General features: G+C 34.2%; 2 protein-coding genes across 6 annotated transcripts; one reads left to right on the forward strand and one right to left on the reverse strand.

The window, feature by feature from the left end:
* Positions 1-4,815: 4,815 nt before the first annotated feature.
* On the forward strand, positions 4,816-6,807 carry LOC112039408 (mitochondrial outer membrane protein porin of 36 kDa; the record flags this gene model as incomplete). The annotated part of the gene is made up of 4 exons (XM_065765178.1): positions 4,816-4,959; positions 5,611-5,697; positions 5,849-6,057; positions 6,199-6,807. Coding segments are annotated over 4 exons (747 nt in total), but the record flags the coding sequence as incomplete, so codon positions are not given.
* Positions 6,808-15,856: 9,049 nt separating this feature from the next.
* Positions 15,857-20,878, reverse strand: LOC112039406 (hypersensitive-induced response protein 1). Of its 5 annotated transcripts, none has more exons than XM_024072276.2 (6): positions 20,619-20,878; positions 18,249-18,445; positions 17,608-17,728; positions 16,868-16,959; positions 16,680-16,776; positions 15,857-16,551 (listed from the first exon to the last, which is right to left on the reverse strand). In XM_024072276.2, the coding sequence occupies exons 2-6, from the start codon at positions 18,435-18,437 to the stop codon at positions 16,190-16,192; spliced, it is 861 nt and encodes a 286-aa protein (XP_023928044.1). In that variant the 5' UTR covers positions 18,438-18,445; positions 20,619-20,878; the 3' UTR covers positions 15,857-16,189. The 5 variants fall into 5 exon arrangements, with proteins under 5 accessions (XP_023928044.1, XP_023928045.1, XP_065621245.1 ...); XM_024072277.2 differs by lacking the exon at positions 20,619-20,878 and adding an exon at positions 20,165-20,293; XM_065765173.1 differs by lacking the exon at positions 20,619-20,878 and adding an exon at positions 19,793-19,816.
* Between the last annotated feature and the right edge of the window lie 521 nt (positions 20,879-21,399).

The raw sequence follows: 21,399 nt of genomic DNA on the forward strand, positions 1-21,399 counted from the left end.
GAGTCTATCTTTCAAGAAATGATCTATTGAGACTTTGGCTCTCGGCCTAAGCTCATATTCTACCTTCCACACTATTTAAGGCTGCGTTTGTTTTGGTGGTAAATGATTTCCGGAAATCATTTACCACCTGGCCTCAGTGTTTGGCAAGAAAGGAAAATTTTATTTTCCGAAAAATCAGCTTCAGTTTGACCCTTTTTACTCCTTTGACCCGGAAATCATTTTACGCTCTCATTTTCCCTTCAAATGGTTTCCGTAAAATGCCCAAAACGCACAAAACAGAGAAGTTGAGAGAGAACACAGAAAAGAGAGAGCCAAGAAACTTACCCATCCTCCACGGCGAGACCATCCACACACCGACGATCCACACATCGACGAGCTCCAAGCTCCAAACTCCGATCTACTCTCCGACGAGCTCCAAGCTCCAAGCTCCGATCCACACCAAGCACTGCGTCGCCTTCGCTCGATCTCGCCTTCGATCGCCTCCGCTCGAGCTCGCCTTTGCCGCGTGATCTCGCCTCCGCTCGAGCTCGCCTCTGCCGGCGACCCACGAACCCAAAGCCCAAAGTGTTCGACCCAGACCCAGGCGTTCGACCCAGACGTTCGATCCATTGCCTTCGACCTTCGACCAACGACCTAGACCTTCGACGACCCAGACCTTCGACCCAGACTGGGGATGGCCGCAGTGGTTGTGGTGGAGGTTGTTGGTGTCGGCGGCAGAGGGTAGGACCGATTATACCGGCCCGATTCCCAGTGGAGATGAAGGACGACGATGGCGAGATGGGTGGGAAAGTTTTGTTTGTTTTGTTTGTTTGTTGTTGTTGTCGCCGGAATTAATCTTAGGAGACCCATCTTAGTTTTGTTTGTTTAAAGTTTGATTGTTGTTGTTGTCGTCGAAATCAATTTGTTGTTGTTGTTGTTGTTGTGTTGTTGTTGCCGGAATCAATGTGAAAAAATAGTAGGAAAATAGCATTTTCCAAATAGAACCAAACACATGAACTCAATTTTCCACAACAATTTTCATAATTCAACCAAACACTTAAAAATATTTTCCTTTTCCGGAAAATAGCATTTCCAGAAAATATGTATTTTCCGGAAAACGTTTTACATGAAACAAACACAGCCTAAGATTCAAAATTTTTATTTTTCCGCTCTTCTCTCTTTTCACTTTTTTTAATAAAAAGTTTTCTAATCAACATTTATAAATAAAGTAAAAACTATCTACAATATAAATTAATAATACAACAAGAATAACAAAAATTTTAAAATGTAGAACAATAAAATCAAAATGGCACTATTGTAACTTCACTTAACAAGACAATCATCAATAATCTTGACATGGCAAAAAAATAAATAAATAAATAAATAAATAAATAAAACACATAACTTGATGAATTGTTACTAACTGAACTAAGACTTAATTTAATGGAGAGAATGAAATAACATGGCTTAGGCATAAAATTTTAACAAAAGGAGGTGAAATTTTTTTTTAATTATTTTAAAATGAGTTTTACACTTTTACTTTATCTTGGGCGATGCAAATATGCAATGCATGGTAAAAAATCTTAAATCTAATTTTCAATTTTGATAATCTTGGAGAGAGAGAGAGAGAGAGAGAGAGAGAGAGAGATTGATTGATGATGTGTGGTCCCGTGAGAGATTAGGTGCATCAATTTTATTCCATCAAGGGACGAAGTACTAGGGACACAGCTGGGGAGGTTGGACAGCCGAGACAAGTTGGTGTGGAATGAGAATAAATCACAGACCTTCTCAGTGCGTTCAGCGTACCAAGTAGCCTTGCGGATTCACCGGAGGTCAAGTGCAGAACACTCCAGAGCAGGGGACGACAAGAGGTTATGGAATAGGCTGTGGAAGCTACCCATCCCTCCTAAGGTGCGTAACTTTGTGTGGAGGGCTTGCTCAGACATCCTACCAACCCGAGCAAACCTCTGTCGAAGGAAGATTCACATGGACCCTAAGTGCAGGGTGTGTGGTGAGCATGACGAGACTGTTATCCACACCCTGTGGCAGTGCCCCTTAGCACGAAATGTCTGGGCACTTGTTCGCGGAAAGCTCCAGAAGTGTATATCCTCAGCTCACGATTTCCTCAGCTTAGCCCGGACCATGGTGGAGAAATTAAGTAAGAAGGATCTCGAGACGTGGGCAATGGTGGCATGGTCTATTTGGAACGCACGAAACCGGGTCCAGTTTGAAGCAGCTCAAACTCCGCCACATGCTATTCTTAAGGGGGCAGTCTCGTTTCTGGGTGAGTACCAGCGCCTGGCTAGAAACATGGCACGTTGTTGAACGTGCTCATGCATGAGCTGCCTGCTCTTTAGGTGGCCCATTGTACACCTTTTCTTTATTTTATCTTTATTTTTCTCTCTTTGGGATCAGGCCCCCGGTTGGTCTTTTAAGTTTGGTGGGCCGGGCCCTTTGTACACTTTATTTTGAAGTTAATATACATCTATCTTTCGTCAAAAAATTTTATTGTGTGGGAAACTAGTTTACAAATATTGAAGGTTCCAAGCCGTTAAAAAAAATTGGTTATCAATAGTGATTTAACATACAACATTCGTTTTTTTTTTTGGGTGAAATAGTTGTGGCTTAAATAGAAATGGATGCTCACAATTTTGAAGGTTTTCTTGGAGTGAGGGGTAGAGTGTACAAGTCACTTAAAATGTTTTATTTTTCTTCTTTTTTATTTTTGTTTTGTTTTGTAAAAATTGAGATTAAAGATATTTTTGCCCTTAGAATTTGGGGTTATTTCCATTTTGGTTATTTACATTTTAAAATTTTCATTTTGACTCTTCATGTTTAATTTCGTTTTCATATTGACTTTGCAGTCCATTTTTGCTAGTAACCTAATTATCCATAATATGTTTTTCAGTCTTCAATCACGAAATTCTTGCATTTCACATCATTAAAGTTAGTATTTCATATAATAGTTAAATATGAGAGGTACTTAAAAATCAACAAATTACTAAAAAAAATTGACAGCATGACCAATATAAAACTATAATTAAACATAAAGGGTCAAAAAAAAAAATTTTGAAACAGAAATAACCAAATAAACACAATTCAAATTATAAGAACAAAAAATATGCTTTAGTTAAAAGTCAATTATTCCCTTTTGGTGTCTTTGGCTTAAAGCTAGCCTTTCTTTTATATATGGATAGAATGCAAAAATATTCCCTAAACTTTGGATCAAAATCAAATTGATTTTCTAATTTGTAATTATAAGTCATGAACTTTGATAAATACCCAAGTTAAAGGAAAAAAAAGAAAAAAGAAAAAAAATTAATTGCAATAAATGCCAAGACTTTTTGGTATTTCTCAAAATTTATTTAGTACCAAAAACAAAGAAACAAAAACAAGTACATGTAATCGGCAGTCGGCAGTGCACCACGTCATTTTGAAAAACAGAACCAAGCAAGCGAATATGCCAAAGACAGCCGATTCTCAAGGCCAGTACAGAGCTAGAGGATCGCACCGGCGCTTAGCTTAGCTCTCTCACACACACTCACTTTCCTTTTTATTTATTTTTTAAATCAACGGCCAGCGAAGCGAATATCCACCCAACACATAATCCGACGGTCCAGATCCAACCATTCAATCCAAAAAGACCAAAAACACCTTGGTATTAATCAATATTACCAGACCAGTCCACACTTCGTTTCCTTTTTTATTTTTTTCTTCTCACATTTACACTCTCTCTGAATAACTAAACAGTCTCTACCAAACCCTCTCTCTCGTTTTCTCTCTCATTTTCTTTCTCAAATTTTCTCGGGAAAATCATGGTGAAAGGCCCAGGACTTTACTCCGATATTGGCAAGAAAGCCAGAGGTCAAATCGATTCAAACTGAAAATAATTTATTTTTATTTTTTCTATTTATTATTTACTCTGTGACTGACTTTTTTTTTTTTTTAGCTTTCTATCATGTATGCCTTTATATATATATATATATATAAATTGAAATTTTTTAAATTTTTTAGAAATTCTGTTTGGTTGCCGAGAAAATTGGAGGTAATGATAGGACCAAAAAAAATCGAGTATCATATTTTTTATTATTATTCACTATTTACTTATTCTCTTACGTTATGGAAATATCGTTTGACTAAAAAGCAGAGTAGTTTTCGCCGGTGGCTTAGCTTAGTGAGAAAGTTGTTGCTTGATTTTTGAATATTTTTAAGATCTAGAATCGTGGTTTATATATTTTCCTTCTTTTTCCTGTTAACCAAACAGAGCTGTAGGTCAGTCAGAGGTTCCACGCCATAAATAAAAATACACACACATATATTTCAAGAACATCATAGTTTAGCTTGAAGAACTAGTTGCCAGTACACTACTACAGCGGCCAGCCTAATTTTGAACCACTTACCAAATGATACGGCAAATTATTCAAATCTGGTTCATTTTGATTGGCCTAGTTCTCTTGAATTTGGTAATTGTATGAGCATCTGTGTCGTTTTGTTGTTGGGGACGATCAAAACCTTGTTGTAAAAGCCGCATTTAAATAGGTTACTTTAGGTTCTTATTACTATTATTTTCAGTTTTCAATAAATTGTGGTTGGTCAGCACGTGCCATGTTTTCTTGTCAAAATATGAATAATTGATCCGGGGTTTTTGATGTAACGTTTTTATCATAGTCCCAAATTTGTGGGGTTGGCTATGGATCCTTGACAGATTAATAATTAGGATCAGTCACATGTTTTTCTATCTTGTATGTTTCTGAAAATTTGTATTTGTATGGAATCACAATTCAGATTCACACTAAGAAATCGTTTTTGTTGATTTGCTTATGTTATTCTTTTTAATGTTCTGACCATTCTATTTGTCACGTTTCTCAGGCAATCACTTCAACTGGAATTAAGAAAGGTGAGTTGTTTTTGGCCGATGTGAGCACTCAGCTGAAGAACAAGAACATCACGACTGACATTAAAGTCGATACCAACTCTAATGTAAGTATTAGAGCTGCTTTGGAATTTCTACATTATTTGCCCTCCAATTTTCAAGAAGTTTAGGGGCCGTTTGGTAATGTTATTCTAGTAATGTTGTTTGTATTTTTTAGAAATACATGTGGGTGAAAAAATGTGTGAAAATACGTATAATATTATTTAAACAATGAAAACTATTGCTCAAGAGTCAAAACACCCTACCAAACAGCCCTTTATCCTTTTAAACTACGCTATCCGATCTTGCATGTTTTGAATGTTAGACCTGAAGTGACATATCCAAACCTTTGGTTTTGCATTGCCCTGGATAAAGAATCAAGTGGTTTTCAAGATGTTTATAATTGAAACTACAATTGTATTGATCCTTATGCGTTGATGCTATATCTAAATATAAATGTGAAATATTTGAAATTACTGTTGTATGGTTCTCAGCAGCATACTCTGCTTCATTCTGTTTGTGATTTTTAATTGTTAGATACTACTCAAAGACCAAAGATATGAACAGGTTTATTATTTATTATACATGATTTGGTTTGATGTTAAGAAGTTTACTTGATAACTGATCTATCCAGTCGTATTGATTTTTAATTGATTGACTGACAATGACCATTGCTTCAATGCAAAATAATTGTTTCTGACGATTTTGTGAATTTGTAGCTTCTCACAACGGTTACTGTTGATGAGCCTGCACCTGGACTCAAGACTATCTTTAGCTTTATTGTTCCTGATCAGAGGTCTGGTAAGGTAAGAAAAGCATTTTGTATTTGTCCTGCCTAATAAGTTAATTTCTAGATTCACTCGTGTGAACTTTGCTTCATTGATGAGCACAACTTGTGCTAGAGATAGAATTATATTGGTGCATTTTGATCCTAGTTATTGGTGATATTGATGACAGGTAGAACTCCAATACCAGCATGAATATGCTGGAATTAGCACCAGCATTGGATTGACTGCCAATCCAATTGTGAACTTTTCTGGTGTCATCGGAAACAATGTTGTTTCCCTTGGGACTGATCTTGCATTTGACACTGCCTCTGGGAACTTCAACAAATTGAATGCTGGATTGAGTTACACCCAATCCGACCTCATTGCTTCCCTGACAGTGTGAGTATATCTTTGAAGGTTTTCATATACTCTTTACACAACAATATTGCCTTTTTGAGTTATAATTGAGTGTTATCTACTTCTTGCATGTATTGGTTGATATGTGTTCCCTGACTAATGAGTCGATGATGATGAATATAGGAATGATAAAGGCGACACCCTTAATGCTTCATACTACCACATAGTAAGCCCATTGACCAGCACAGCTGTCGGTGCGGAGCTGTCACATAGCTTTTCAAGCAATGAAAACACTCTCACAATTGGCACACAGCATGCACTTGACCCCTTAACCTCGGTGAAGGCCAGAGTGAACAACTATGGAAGGGCCAGTGCTCTCATCCAGCATGAGTGGCGCCCAAAATCCTTGTTCACCATCTCAGGAGAGGTGGATACCAGGGCAATTGAAAAGAGTGCAAAGATCGGGCTGGCCTTGGCTCTTAAGCCTTGAGCTAATTAACTACCCTTGGTGTGAGTGGAAAGATGGACTTGTTTTGTTGTGGTGGAGGGTAATAAGGTAGATGAATGACTCTTTTTGATCCAATTAATTTCGATCTTTTGATGCTGTGCTATTGATTTCTGCATATTTTGGTGGTCAAGGGTTGTAAAAAATAATTTTAGCTGGTGGCACAAACCAATGTCAATTTTCATTTGGAATTCTCATCCATCCAAATGTTTATGGAAGGTATTTTTTGAGGAAACAGTTATACGGAATTTTTGTCACTCGATGAATGCTGTTTCTTGCTAGGCAAATTTCTGTTGTTATTCATTATTCTTCCAATCTCATTACGTTGAGAAATTGTAGTATTTTGCTATGTGATGCATACTCCTGCTGCCACAGTATTCTGTCTCCTTCAAATGTAACGGGCTCTTGTGCATATGGAATTGGGTCCTTGTCATTCTGAAACAAATGAGCTCCTTTCTTAGTACCGAAGAAGCTTCAAAAATTGTTGGCTAACTATATAATAGCATATACGGAACTTGAAACTGCTACACAGGAAACAATAGCTGTTTAGACTTTGGTATATATTAAAGGCTTAAGGAGATGAAGCCAGAGCTTATTAGGGGTGATCTCTGGAGAATATTTGGTTGTGCATGATGGTGTCCCCCAATCTCATTCTGTTATTTTGAATGATGTATTTGCATACTTTTTCCTCCTGTACAGGTTGAATCATCAGAAATGGGAATCCACTCGAACCTGGCATTGGCAAGCAACATTATAATACGACATTATAATTAGGCTGGTGCTACTAGGAGCTTGATGGCATATGAGAATGAGGTCCTGGGCCCTCAGATGAAATGAAGCACGAGTGTGCTACATACATTTTTAAAAATGAGTGATAAGAATGAGTTAACCTGCTTGCCAAAACTATTAGTAGCCTATAAACTATAATGCATGAACCGATTTCACCTATGGAAAAGCAGGATGCCAAATTTGTCTTAAAATTCCGAGTCTCATATTATAAAGAGCCAAAAAAATTAAAAAATGGAGCATAATAAAGTAAGGATCCTATTACCGGAAAATTCTTAGGTACTCTTAGAGAATAAAGAAATGATGTTTTTACTCTCACATTTATAGTGAATTTCATCATAAATTTAATGAGTGAACTTTAGTATGAATGTGAGAGAAGAGAGCACCATTTCCTATGCTCCAGGAATACTTAAGAATTACTTCCTATTACTATCATTGAAGCATATAATCTATTAAGCATACTTTACTAGCACAATCAATTATCTCATGATAATTGATTATCTCATGATAATCAATTTACTTATATTATTAAGGGCCAAATTGGTTCAACTTTTATCTTTTGTACTTTTTGAAAAAGTGGCATTGTGCAACTGTAGTGATTTTTTTGGTCCAAAAATCATAAATGAAAATGCACAAATAATTATAAATTTAATAATTTAACCATAATATTTTAATGCTCTTTTACCTATTTGTGAGCCCATGACCTTTCCATTTTGTTCTTCAATAATATTTTATCTTCTCACATTCATGGTGGACCTCCTCATGAATTTAATAAATGGACTCTATCATGAATGTCAGAATATGAGAGCAGGAAGCACTATTTTTCGTGCTTCGAGAATACCTAAGAATTACTTCCTATTACCATCATTGAGCCATATAATCTAGGGCTGTCCAAGGACCCACCAGACCGACCAATCCGCTACCACTGACCGGAACCCGACCTGCCGCCGACCGAACCGACTGCTCCGACGGTCGGGGACGGATTTGATTCTCCGAAATCCGAGATCAATGGGTCGGAGGTTGGATCTCCTTCTCTCAAATCCGAGAAACCTGATCTGACCGACCTATCATTTTTCCAGCGAGATTTGAGATTTTTTTGGGAAGATTTAAGATAGATCCGGCGAGATTTCGCTAGATCTAGCCAAGATCTTGCTGAAAATGGCCAAGATCTCGCTGGATTTGGAGAGATCGACCAGATTTCTACCGTTTTTCAAAAAAAATTCGCCGGAGGTCTGCCGTTTTTCATCTTTTTTTCGCTGGATTCTCGCCATTTTCCAAATAATCAACCCCAACCAATCTGCCCGAACTCTGTGGAAGCTCCGACCCGTCTGATTCGATCAACCCTTAGATCGGCAGCGGGTTAAAATTTGGGAGACCCGATCTGGTCGGGTCGGTTCCGGGTTGGGCACAAACCCGACCCGTGGACAGGCCTAATATAATCTATTAAGCCCACCTTACTAGCATAATCAATTATCTAATCAATCTATATATTACTACAAGTTGAAGCGTAACATTTAATATTGTTACGCTCACATTGAACTACGTTAGCAGCCATGTCATTTCCATCCCCTTTTATCCTACAATTTTAAAATAGTTTTTCTCAATTTTAAAATACTAATAAAACTAAAATTATTTCTAACCTATTTCCACCATAAAGCCTAATTCTTTTAAATTTAATTCCACCAGCCCACTTCTTCTAAATTTAATTCTAACATAAAGTCCAAACTCAAGCCTTCTAAACTGAAAACCCTAAGAAACCCACAGTTACAACCTCTTGATTTTCTTCCCTTTTGTTTCTCATGTGTTCCTTCACCTTCCTACCTTCTAACGGCAGAATCCTCACACCCCTTTTGTTTCTCACGTGTTCCTTCCCCTTCCTCACCTTTTAACCGCAACCTTTCTATCTTCCTTACTCCTTTCCTCACAGTATATAAATACTAACATAAGCTAGATGCTTCAATTCAGGTATCTCTAAATACTTGCTACTCTATTCTTTTTGCTTGATTGCTTGATGTTTTTTATTCCCTTCTTAAATTTTGTTACCGTCTGCTTCCCCTTCCCACCTTCTAACGGCAGAATCCTCACGCCCCTTTTGTTTCTCACGTCTTCCTTCCCCTTTCCCACCTTTTAAGCACAGCCTTTCTATCTTCCTTACTCCTTTCCTTACAGTATATAAATACTAACATAAGCTGGATGCTTCAGTTCAGGTATCTCTAAATACTTGTTGCTCTATTCTTTTTGCTTGATTGCTTGATGTTTTTTATTCCCTTCTTAAATTTTGTTACTGCCTGCTACCTCTTGAGTGTTGTGATATGACTCAAATTAGTTCGTGTAGTCTATGCAAAATAAGGCAATATTGTTGTACCTGAATCAATTTTCTATGTATTTATTACAATGCCAAATATTGTAGCAGATCTCCTCTGTGTATGTATTTATATTTAAACAAACTGTATCAAATATCTGATCTCAATGTCAATTGGAGTTTATTTTTTGTTGGCTTTGTTATGGGATGTAGTAATTCTTATATTTCAGTTTGGGAAGTTTTTTTATTTGAAGTTTTCTTGATGTTAAATACCATCTTGGATCTATGAATGCTTTAGTTTTGTTTTTTTTTTTTTTTTTTTGTTACTTGCGGATAAGAGGAATGGTGTCTCTTAAGAATTGTTTTCCCTTAACTGAACATTTATTATTTTAATGTTCCATGTGTTACGGTCTGCCAGTCTGACCCTGCCAAAGCTTTTATCAGTATTGGAAGCTCTGTTTGCTGATTGAGATAAGAATTTTCTGACTAACACATGTTCAACTCCACCTTTTAATGGTAACTTCATCTTCATTGCTTTTGCACATGTGAACCTTACACTAACAAAGAAGATGCAATCAACTTTATCAAATACCAAAGTTATTCCTCACCCATGGTTTAGGGCAATTTGCTTTAATGGTCAGCCCATCGGTGCCATTTCAGTGACCAAAAATTTAGACAATGATAAGTACAGAGGTGAACTTGGCTATGTTTTGGGCTCCAAGTACTGAGGCAGAGGGATTGCAACTAAAGCAGTTAAACAGGTGACTAATGCTATATTTGCTGAATAACCACACTTGGAAAGGCTTGAAGCTATAATTGATGCAAAAAATGTGGGCTCCCAAAGCGTGCTAGACAAGGCTGGGTTCCAGAGGGAAGGTGTTCCAAGGAAGTATATGATTTTGAAGGGGAAAACTAGAGACTTGGTGATGTTTATTCTTCTTTCTTCTGATCCCAAGAGCTGACTATTTGTTCAAAGTTTTTGTTTTTGTTTTAATTTGTATGTAATTTATGAATCTTAAGCCACCTACTAGCAGAAAACATTGATTAAAATTCAATTCAAATGCTTTGAATGTTCTCTCTTGTCATTTAGAACATTCTTGAGATTATAAAAATTTGTATCCATAACATATAATATACATATTCTATTTTTTAAATGTTATTCCTACTACAATCTTTCTATAAGATAGCAGCAGATTAATCATAAACACAGAAAATTAGTTCAGTGCCAAGCCATCTAGCATATAAAATTTGTACTGGTTGAAGTACAAGATACATTTGCCATATAATAAAATGTACATATAATTGAGGATTTAATTTAATTGAGGAATCATGTGTTTATGGTATTACACTGTATAATGGCACATAAATTAACTCTCTTGGCCTCCCTTTACTCTTCCTTAAAAGGCGAATATCAATGCTTTGTACGAAACTGAAAGGGGAATATCAATCTATTTTGCCATGACCATCACCAAAGTTAATAACTTTTTCTTCATAAACTGAAATGGATATCAAAGATTTTCTAGCTATTTCAAATTTATTAATAATTGATTTATATATTGATACAACTTATGCAGCTTTTGTTTTTGGACAGCTCTCTTTTGGTTTCTGCTTGCAATATTTAATGATTGGACTGTCATCAATACATATGTTGCAGGTGAACTTCTGTCTTCTCATATTCTCTACACTGCTTTAAACAATTGAAAAGCAAGCTTGTGGCTGTATGGCATAGGTTTGTCAACATAAACGTATGGTTATTTATTGAATAGGTTACATGTCCACAACTATTATTTTATCATTAATTAATAAAAGTAACAGACAAGAGTTTTCTTAATTTCCTAGCAAGACTATGCTTGGCATCATGTGATCGGAAATCCAGCTTAATTAAGCAATTGCTAGGAATGCTCATGTGCAGTTTCTTCAAGGTTTGTGAGTAATTGTATTGAAATATACATTTGGTTCTTAAACCTATCACCAAAATGTCATGTTCATTTTCAATGAATCTTTTGCATCAAGTTATTCCTTGTATCTTTCAAAATCAATTGTTTTATCATGTGGAATGAGTGAAGTTGTTGATATATCCCTTTCTTATTGAAAAATATTTTTGAAATGTTTAACCTTAAGAAAATAATAAATTTATCAGTTAAACACAACAAATAAAAATTGTATACACATATATGTGTATATATATATATATATATGCCACAAAAGATAAATTAAACCAAATGAACACTGAACAGTCATGCGTAATTTACAATTATATATATATATATATAAGTTAATTATAAGATTTAAGATTTATAGAGAAGGTGAAAGGCTTCTATTCACAAAAAAAAAATAAAAATAAAAAAAGAAGAAAGAAGAAGAAGAAGAAGAAAAAAGAAAGAAAAAGAAAAAGAAAAATGATTGCTAATAAATTCAACAATCACTCATCCATACAACAATCAAAATACTATAAATTACAAAACAAAACAACTTAAAAAATACACACCAAAAATATCATAAAAATACTCTATCCACAATCACAAAAATGAGCATGCAACATGAATTACCAACAGAATTATTGCTCGAAATATTTTCCAATGTTGGAAGACAATCGCCAAAATTTTTAGGCAACATCAAAATGAGGTACACAAATTTTTGTTACTTTCACATGAACTCCCACTTTTTCTGTACTAATCACAATCTACCAGGTCCAAAATTGTGGCACAAAATATTGTAGTCCTATATATTATCTTTTTATTAACTTTATACTATGAAGTCGTGCACAATTCTAGAGTCATTGTTATATTTTTGAAAGAAAATTTTTTTTAGCTTCATCAATCCAATATTGCAATTGTGATGATAATAATGTTCATGTGTAATCCTTAATATATGATTATTGTCATGTTTTGTCACCAATTGATTTTTTTTTTAACACATTAATTACTTAATATGTGTTTTTGTTTTTAAAAAAACAATTGCAAGCGATTCAATACAAGGCTGAGTATGGAAACTAAGTAAGGCCTATGGTTATGAACCTGCCAAATTGAAATGAATAAATTATAGTTGTATCCTTTGTACTCCGATGATTGCTTTTAATTACATTCTATAATAAACAAATTTGCAAGTACATATGCAAGATATAAATCATTATTTACGGTCATCTGATACCTTATATTAAGTAATAAAAATCTAGACTCAAATAGTATGGTGTAATTTACGATTTCGGTATTTACAGTTTAAGGCATCATTGCTGGAACTTTCCGCATCTAATTCCAAGACCAAAACCTCCTATCATCATGAATCTTGTTAGGACACATATGTTTTAACTTGATTAAAAACATATGTCACTTATTTATGTAAATTGGCTAATCCTTTGACAAAATGCACTCTACTTGTAATTGAGTAGTTCTAGGTGTTTTTAATACTTCAAGAAACAATGTTTCAAGGTCAAGTGTTGAAGTCATCAAGTCTGTCCAAGAAAAAGCAAGCTGAAGTGCAAAGTTTTTAAAGCTCGACACCTTCTCAATAGCTACCTCGACACCTGCTATCTGTCGAGATTTAAAATTTCAGATTTCTAATCTGATTTTCTTAGGATCCGTGAATATGTTTTTGGGCCTTCTTTTCTTCTAACCCTAAACATATAAAAGGATTGTTTTAAGAGCCGTCAAGTGTGACACAAGTTGCATTATCATTGAGCAATCTCTGTTTAAGCAAATTGTGATCAAAAGACAAAGTTCTTGACCTAGTTCATCTTCCATCAAGAAGTTGCTGTGTATTTGCACCGTAGGGTTTTGTAACCAAGCATCTTCCTGCTATTCATCATAAAGGATGAATTGAAGAACTTTGCAGCCAACCATTCTTCCTTAGTTGGTGTTCTGAAGTCGCAAAAAAAAAAGAAAAAAAAGAAAAAAAAAAAAAGAAAAGAAAGAAAAGAAGAAGAAAAAAGAAAGAAAAAGAAAAAGAAAAAGAAAAATGATTGCTAATAAATTCAACAATCACTCATCCATACAACAATCAAAACACTATAAATTACAAAACAAAACAACTTAAAAAATACACACCAAAAATATCATAAAAATACTCTCTCCACAATCACAAAAATGAGCATGCAACATGAATTACCAACAGAATTATTGCTCGAAATATTTTCCAATGTTGGAAGACAATCGCCAAAATTTTTAGGCAACATCAAAATGAGGTACACAAATTTTTGTTACTTTCACATGAACTCCCACTTTTTCTCTACTAATCACAATCTACCAAGTCCAAAATTGTGGCACAAAATATTGTTGTTCTATATTTTCTATTTTTATTAACTTTATACTATGAGGTCGTGTACAATTCTAGAGTCATTGTTATATTTTTGAAAGAAAAAAAAATTTAGCTTCATCAATCCAATATTGCAATTGTGATGATAATAATGTTCACGTGTAATCCTTAATATATGATTATTGTCATGTTTTGTCACCTATTGATTTTTTTTTAACACATTAATTACTTAATATGTGTTTTTGTTTTTAAAAAAACAATTGCAAGCGATTCAATACAAGGCTGAGTATGGAAACTAAGTAAGGCCTATGGTTAAGAACCTGCCGAATTGAAATGAATAAATTATAGTTGTATCCTTTGTACTCCGATGATTGCTTTTAATTACATTCTGTAATAAACAAATTTGCAAGTACATATGCAAGATATAAATCATTATTTACGCTTATCTGATACCTTATATTAAGTAATAAAAATCTAGACTCAAATAGTATGGTGTAATTTACGATTTCGGTATTTACAGTTTAAGGCATAACTGCTGGAACTTTCCGCATCTAATTCCAAGACCAAAACTTCCTATCATCATGAATCCTACAATATATTGGTCATACATATATAATGCTTAATGCAGCTTAAGTAGTAATCCATTGAAAATATTCAAAATAATAACATTATCATAAATAAATAAATAAATAAAAAATTATCATGTACAATACACGAGTCCGCGACTAATTTACTTAAATTATTAAGAGCCAAATTTGTTCAACTTTTATGTTTTGTACTTTGAAAAAGTGGAGTTGCACATTTTGTACTTCTTGAAAAAGTGGCGTTGTGCAACTGTAAATTTGAGAGGCAATGAGAAAATGTGAAGAACACATTTCATGAGCCCAAAACATATGATATTGAAATTCTATTAAACGCAAAATTTCCCATTGACAAAACACTACAGTGATTTTTTGGTCCAAAAATGGGAAATGAAAAGGCACAAATAATTACAAATTTAATAATCACCACTATACACCTTTGATGCGTTGATCATTTCACAAGTATAAGTATATGCGGGATGCGGGGTGTGAGGTGCAATGGCCGGAGTTCAAGTTTCCAAGAGAGAGTTTCAGAGACATACACTTAGATTAGACTAAAATAAAATATCTATCTTGTATTAAAAAAAAAATTATAAATTTAATAATTTAACCATATTATTTTAATGTTCTTTACCTGTTTATGAGTCCACGACCTTTCCATAACAAAATATGCCTTATTCTACAAAAAAAAAAAAAAAAAAAAAAAAACACACACACACACACACAAAACAAAATATGCCTTATTTTGTGTTATTTTAAACCGAAACGAATTCAAATTGTTTATGAAGATTTTCGTTTTGGTTTGATTGCATCTCTGCCTATGGACAACGAGTCTTAAAGAATATCCCACTTTTTCTCATATTTAGTTTTTCTTCTCTCTGTGCTCTACATTAGTTCAGTCTTTAGACGTTTAAGAGTGATTTCTTAATTGAAATTAGGAATAGTGTTCAACAGTATTTTTAAGTTTCCTTTTTCTATTTAGGGATAATGGAATAACTTCTCTTTTTTTATATTTAGTTATTTACTTTCTTATTAACTGATGAAACAGCCAACAAGCGTAGTCATTTTGCAACTTATGCCATTTTCCTTCCGCAATGATTAATTTTGTTCTTACAATTAAAAGCATAGACAGCCCAAACTGGTTCTCTGTCGTCTCTCTACCAATGGATAAGACTTCAATTTTTCAATGATCATCTACATTCTGAGCTTTATGCTCATTCATGACCGTAAAGCCCCAACAACAGCTGGTTTTTCCCCCCTTCAAATCAAGCAAGAAAGACAAACTTAAATCATGACACAATAACCATTATTACTGCAAATTTTTGTCTGTTCTCAAAGCAAACCCATCAAAGGGAACCATTCACAAAATGCAGACAACATCTACAAAATAGCATAAAACCAGAGGATACCACAAAATTACACAAACCAATACCGTTTTTACTATAAAGAATATTGATCACACTATGGCTAAGTTCAAGACCATGTATACACACCACACCACTTAGTTACAACTTGCAAGACACTCCCTTACTCCTTGCTTCACTCATGTAATACTTACGAAAGTAGAAAAGAAGAAGAATAAAAGACACAAATATTCCATTGAAAAGCCACTCTTGAAACATACATGCTGCAATAAAAGTCGCTAATTCTGAATGGAATTTCCTTGAAGTAGGCCATCCTTAATCTGTGAAGCAATGTCTCTCACAGTTCCTGGTCCATGCGGGATGAAAACAGAGTTGGACTTTGACACTAATTCTGAACGGTATTTCCTTGAAGGAGGCCATCCCTAATCTGAGAAGCAATGTCTCTCACAGCTCCTGGTCCGTGTGGGATGAAAACAGAGTTGGACTTAGATGATGCACCGATTTCTTTCATTGTGTCAAAATATTGAGTAACCAGAACCATGTCCATGACATCCTTTGATGTAGTCCCAGGTACATTCACAGAAAAAGCAAGCACGCTGTCCCTCAGCCCATCTACAATGGCTTGACGCTGGCGGGCTATACCAAGCCCAGCCAGATATTTAGATTCGGCGTCTCCCTCAGCACGTTTGATTTGCAGGATTTTTTCTGCTTCAGCCTTCTCGTTAGCCGCCACCCTCATTCTTGCAGCTGTTCATCACGTGTAAAAGATCAATGACAGGTTAATTAGTATTCAGGGAAAAAAAAAGCCAAACTTATCCACAGAGAGAGAGAGAGAGAGAGAGAGAAACAATATTCAATTCAAAATGAACACTTACCAGCATTTATCTCGTTCATAGCTCTCTTCACATGTTCATCAGGTTCAATGTCCACAATGAGAGTTTGAACAATCTCAAATCCATAAGCTGACATGGCCTATGCAAGTAAAATTCAAAGATATTAAAAAGAAACAGATTTAGCTTGTAACTTGACTAATACTAAACCAGATTAGCAGACAGAGAAATACCTTTTCAAGTTCCTCTTCCACAGCTTTCGCGATCTCATTCTTTTGTTCAAAAACAGAATCCAGCTCCAACTTCGGAACACTTGCTCTAATAACTACAAGAATGGAGACATAAGCCTGTTAGTTTCTCCAAACGATGAACAAATAGGTAAAATTGTCTCCAATGGAAATTATGACATAACAAGTATATGCATGGATTGGATAGTGACTGAAAATTTCCCCAACCTCAAAGACATTATTTTAAGCTAAATTTCATAACAATGCTATAAGAACTCTCTTTTTCTGTCACTACTTCACTCTGAGCCATTTGTCATCATAATATTCATATCAAGATACATTACCTCAATGGTCCTCTCCACATGAACATTATTGTTAAAATAAGCACTTTTCCAAGTCCAAGAAAGCATATCATGTACATAGTTAATCATGATGCTTTAAGCAAATCATAAAGAACATTACAACATTAAACAATTATCCAATATAACTGTTTCACTAAGAATATACATTTCAATTCTTTTAGCATAAACTTCAAAATATCAATGTCAAGCTAGAAAAGAAGTCCACAATTTCTCAGCAAAAACTTAAAAAAGTCAATATCAAGTTAAAAAACCCAGAATTTTCAGAATTTATTTTTTTCCTAACAAATATGGGCCCATGAGACATATCAGTAAAGAACATGACTCTTTTAATTTCATTATTATGACAAACATGGTGACTTTCAAGGTCAAGTTACACATCCATACCATCAAAGACATAGGATTGGATTTGTGCTCTGGTGTTGCTGAGTTTGTAGAAAGCATCGGAAGCTTTGTCTGCCAAGGCCCGGTATTGAATGGAAGCAACAACAGTAACAAACACATTATCCTGAAAATGAATTATAGATCAGAAGCCGCAGAAGGATCATGCTTTCAGCATATAAAATAGTTTAGAACAAGATGATAATGCTGTAGCCTAAAATATTCTTGCTTTTAACTCAAAAAAAGATAAGTTCCCAATCAATTCTGCAGTATTAAGCAAAACACATTTGAAATCAAACATTTCTTGCAAATCTGTACGATACTAATACTTTCAAATCAGTTTCAGATTGTTTGCTTCAAACCCAGAAAAGAAGTAAACACCTTTATACTCAGACAAAGTGAATGTTTTACTCTTTCTGATTGCTATAAAACGGATAAATTATTGTGAATGCAAATTTAAAATGTCAACTTTGACTTCCCATATAATTTCCAAAGTATATGATTCTTTTTTTCACGCTATTAAACCCCTCTAGGACCAATGATACCATGTGGCTCTCATAGAATACAACAGTTTACAAGCATGTTCCAGGTAAATTCCCAATAATAAAAAGAAAAGTAAATAAGGCAAAAATAAATACGCAACAAACCTTTGTCTTCGTTTCACATCGAACATCCAGCTGCTGCACACGCAAAGAGAGGTGGCCAGCTAACTGCTGTCCCAAAACCCAAGGCAAGCAGTGACATCCGGGATCAAGCACATCATCAAACTTCCCAAAAGTTTCTTTGATGGCTACAGTTGACTGGTCCACTTGAACACAACATAAAGCTTGACCCATTTTTCACTCTGGATAGCACAGTAACCATCAAAGGCTCACAAACACAATTGGTAGAGACTTAACAAGGTATACTAAATAAACAGACAAAAAAAAATTAAATCACACAACAACAACCTTGAATGATAAATGAAATATACAAATCTTTGTGTGCTAAATAAATTTAATTGTAAATAAACAATAGTTTCTCACTGCAACTGCATAGAATACCCCCATTAAAAAGAAATAATGACATAGTTTGCTTCCAGACAGTAAGAAAATGACATATATTCTTAAAAAACAAAACCCAGAAAAGAATTATAGAAACAGGGCATGAGGTTCAACTTTCAAATGTCACCTAAATGTTTGTGATCTCTAGAAAGCCAATAAAAAACTTGGGTCAGGATGAGAAAACCAATTGAAACTCCAGCGTTTGAGTTCGATAACAATATGAATCAGAAAACAACATAAAGAACACAAACACTTTTATGCGATCGAGCGAGCTTACTGTGAACAAAAACAGTTGGAACTGATATCCAACTTGCAATCAATCAAACTGTTACATATATAGTTAGAACAAACAAGTTATAATCGTCATCAATGACATCATGTAAAAACTTCACCCAGGTAGTATCTATCTGGGAGTGAAATTCTTAACAAACCAACAATATTAAAAAAGAAAAGAACCAATTCACACTGCAACAACAAGAAGGAGACATTTTTACTTAAATAGATAGCAATGCAATAAGACAGACCCACATAGCAAAAACCCTTCTGATAAAGACTAATTCTACTTAGCAATGAAAATTCAACAGTTTATGCATGTATTCAAATCTCTGGCCTAAAAAATCGCCGTAAAAAACTAACTAAAATTTACATATTCACCTGAAAACAATTGCAAGTCAAGTTGTAGCGTGAGGTTTTGAAAAAATATGAATGGTTCTAAAAGATTTAAATCAAAGATGCAAATACAAAATAGTATTCAAACGTGAAAAGCATGATTCTGATTGTGCCAGAAAATAATTAAATTAATAAATAAATAAATACTGAGAAAATTCAACGCTGAAGTGGTCCATGACAATTACATTAGTGTGCGCTTGTTTTGTGATGATTCTGCATTTGCATTTGCGTTTGGGTTTGGCAGACAAGCCCTAAAAACGCATGAAGAGTTTTTGCTACAGTATTTTCACCAATTAAAAATTATTCTGCTACAGTGTTTTCAGCAATTTTCAGCCATAGAATTATAGAAAAATTATATTATTCATAAATACTTTTCAAAATCCAATTGAAACAGCAGCGTTTGAGTTCGATAACAATATGAATCAGAAAACAACATAAAGAACACAAACACTTTTATGCGATCGAGCGAGCAAGCTTACTGTGAACAAAAATAGTTGGAACTGATACCGAACTCACAATCAATCAAACTGCTATATATATATATATATATATTTAGGACAAACATGTTATAATTGTCATCAATGACATCATGTAAAAACATCACCCGGGTACTACCTACCTGGGAGTGAAATTCTTAACAAACCAAGAATATTAAAAAAAGAAAAGAACCAATTCACACCGCTAACAACAACTTAATAGAAAGCAATGCAATAAGACAGACCTACATAGCAAAAACGCTTTTGATAAAGACTGATTCTACTAAGCAATGAAAATTCAACAGTTTATGTATGTATTCAAATCTCTAGCCTAAAAAATCGCCGTAAAAAACTATCTAAAATTTAGATATTCACCTGAGAACAATTGAAAGTCAAGTTGTAGCGTGAGGTTTTGAAAGAATAAGAATGGTTTGTACAGATTTTAATCAATCAGAGAGATAGTGAGAAAGAAGCAAAATACAATAAAGTATTCAACGTGAAAAGCACGACACTGATTGTGCCAGCAAATAATTAATAAATAAATATTGAGAAAATTCAAAGCTGAAGTGGTCCACGACAATTACATTTAGCAGTAGCAATAATTATATTATTCATAAATAATTTTCAAAACCCAGGAACAAAAATTACAATTTTCAATGTAACTGTTTTTATAAATCAAAATTATGAATCTGAAATTAAAAAAAAAAAAACAATAGCAAAAACCTAATTCTCAGATATTCATTAAAAAAAAAATTGTGTAATGTTGCGTATAATAGTATTTCAAAAAAAAAAATTCAGACTTCAAATAATAGAGAGATTGAAAGCTCACCCCGAAGCGAAAACTGTGAGATTTTTGGCGCCGAGAGAGAGAGAATGGGAATCGAATTTGATAAAAAATAAATAAATAAAAAATGAGACGAAATTAAAGAGAGAAAGAGTGGGAATATTTATAGTGGGTGGTGGGTGCGTGGAAACGACGACGTAATGGGAGGAAGAAACAGCTAAGCAGATTACAAAAACAGGAAAAACAAGAATGTGATGCGCGTTTGGTATTTTTTTTTTTTAAATATATTGGTTTTTTTGGTTTGTAACTGAAATTGGAAGAGAAAGCAGAGAGAGTATTGATTTTTAGTGACAGAGGAGAGTCAGTTTGTTGTTGCAACGATTTTTGTTACGCGGGTTACCTTTATGAGCAGTTTTCTGCCAAATTTCTGGCTTGTCCTAGCTGACTCTAGCGGAACGTATATACGTGTGAAGCTTCTTCACGAAGTAATCATTGTATCAAGAGAATGCGATAATAATTTAAAATTTTTATTAATACTATAGAATAACATGCGATAGATTTAATGCATATATTTACTTCATATTAAAAACTTATTATTATAGAACCACGCAACATATTTAAATCCTATAATCTTATCATTTAATGTAATTAAGAAACAATATTTTTAAAGAAAATATTTTATCAAGTGTTTTTTGAGGGAAAACATGAAAGTATCACAGAAAAATTAAATACTAGTAATAAAATATTAAACTAAAAGTTGATGCTAATTTTTTGTTCTACTTCTACATTCTTATGGTTGTCTTTTAACATTTTAACATTTTGATTT

This window comes from Quercus suber, unplaced genomic scaffold, assembly GCF_002906115.3.
Source record: "Quercus suber isolate HL8 unplaced genomic scaffold, Cork oak 2.0 scaffold_613, whole genome shotgun sequence".
Classification (NCBI taxonomy): domain Eukaryota; kingdom Viridiplantae; phylum Streptophyta; class Magnoliopsida; order Fagales; family Fagaceae; genus Quercus; species Quercus suber.

Bases quoted from the DNA above. Each gene is read 5' to 3' on its own strand.
- LOC112039406 (XM_024072276.2), bottom strand. From the start codon at position 18,437: ATGGGTCAAGCTTTATGTTGTGTTCAAGTGGACCAGTCAACTGTAGCC. The intron at 16,777-16,867 runs GTATTTCTCTGT...TTACTTGCATAG, and splicing joins TGGAAGAGGAACTTGAAAAG to GCCATGTCAGCTTATGGATT. The intron at 16,552-16,679 runs GTAAGTGTTCAT...CGTGATGAACAG, and splicing joins TATGAACGAGATAAATGCTG to CTGCAAGAATGAGGGTGGCG.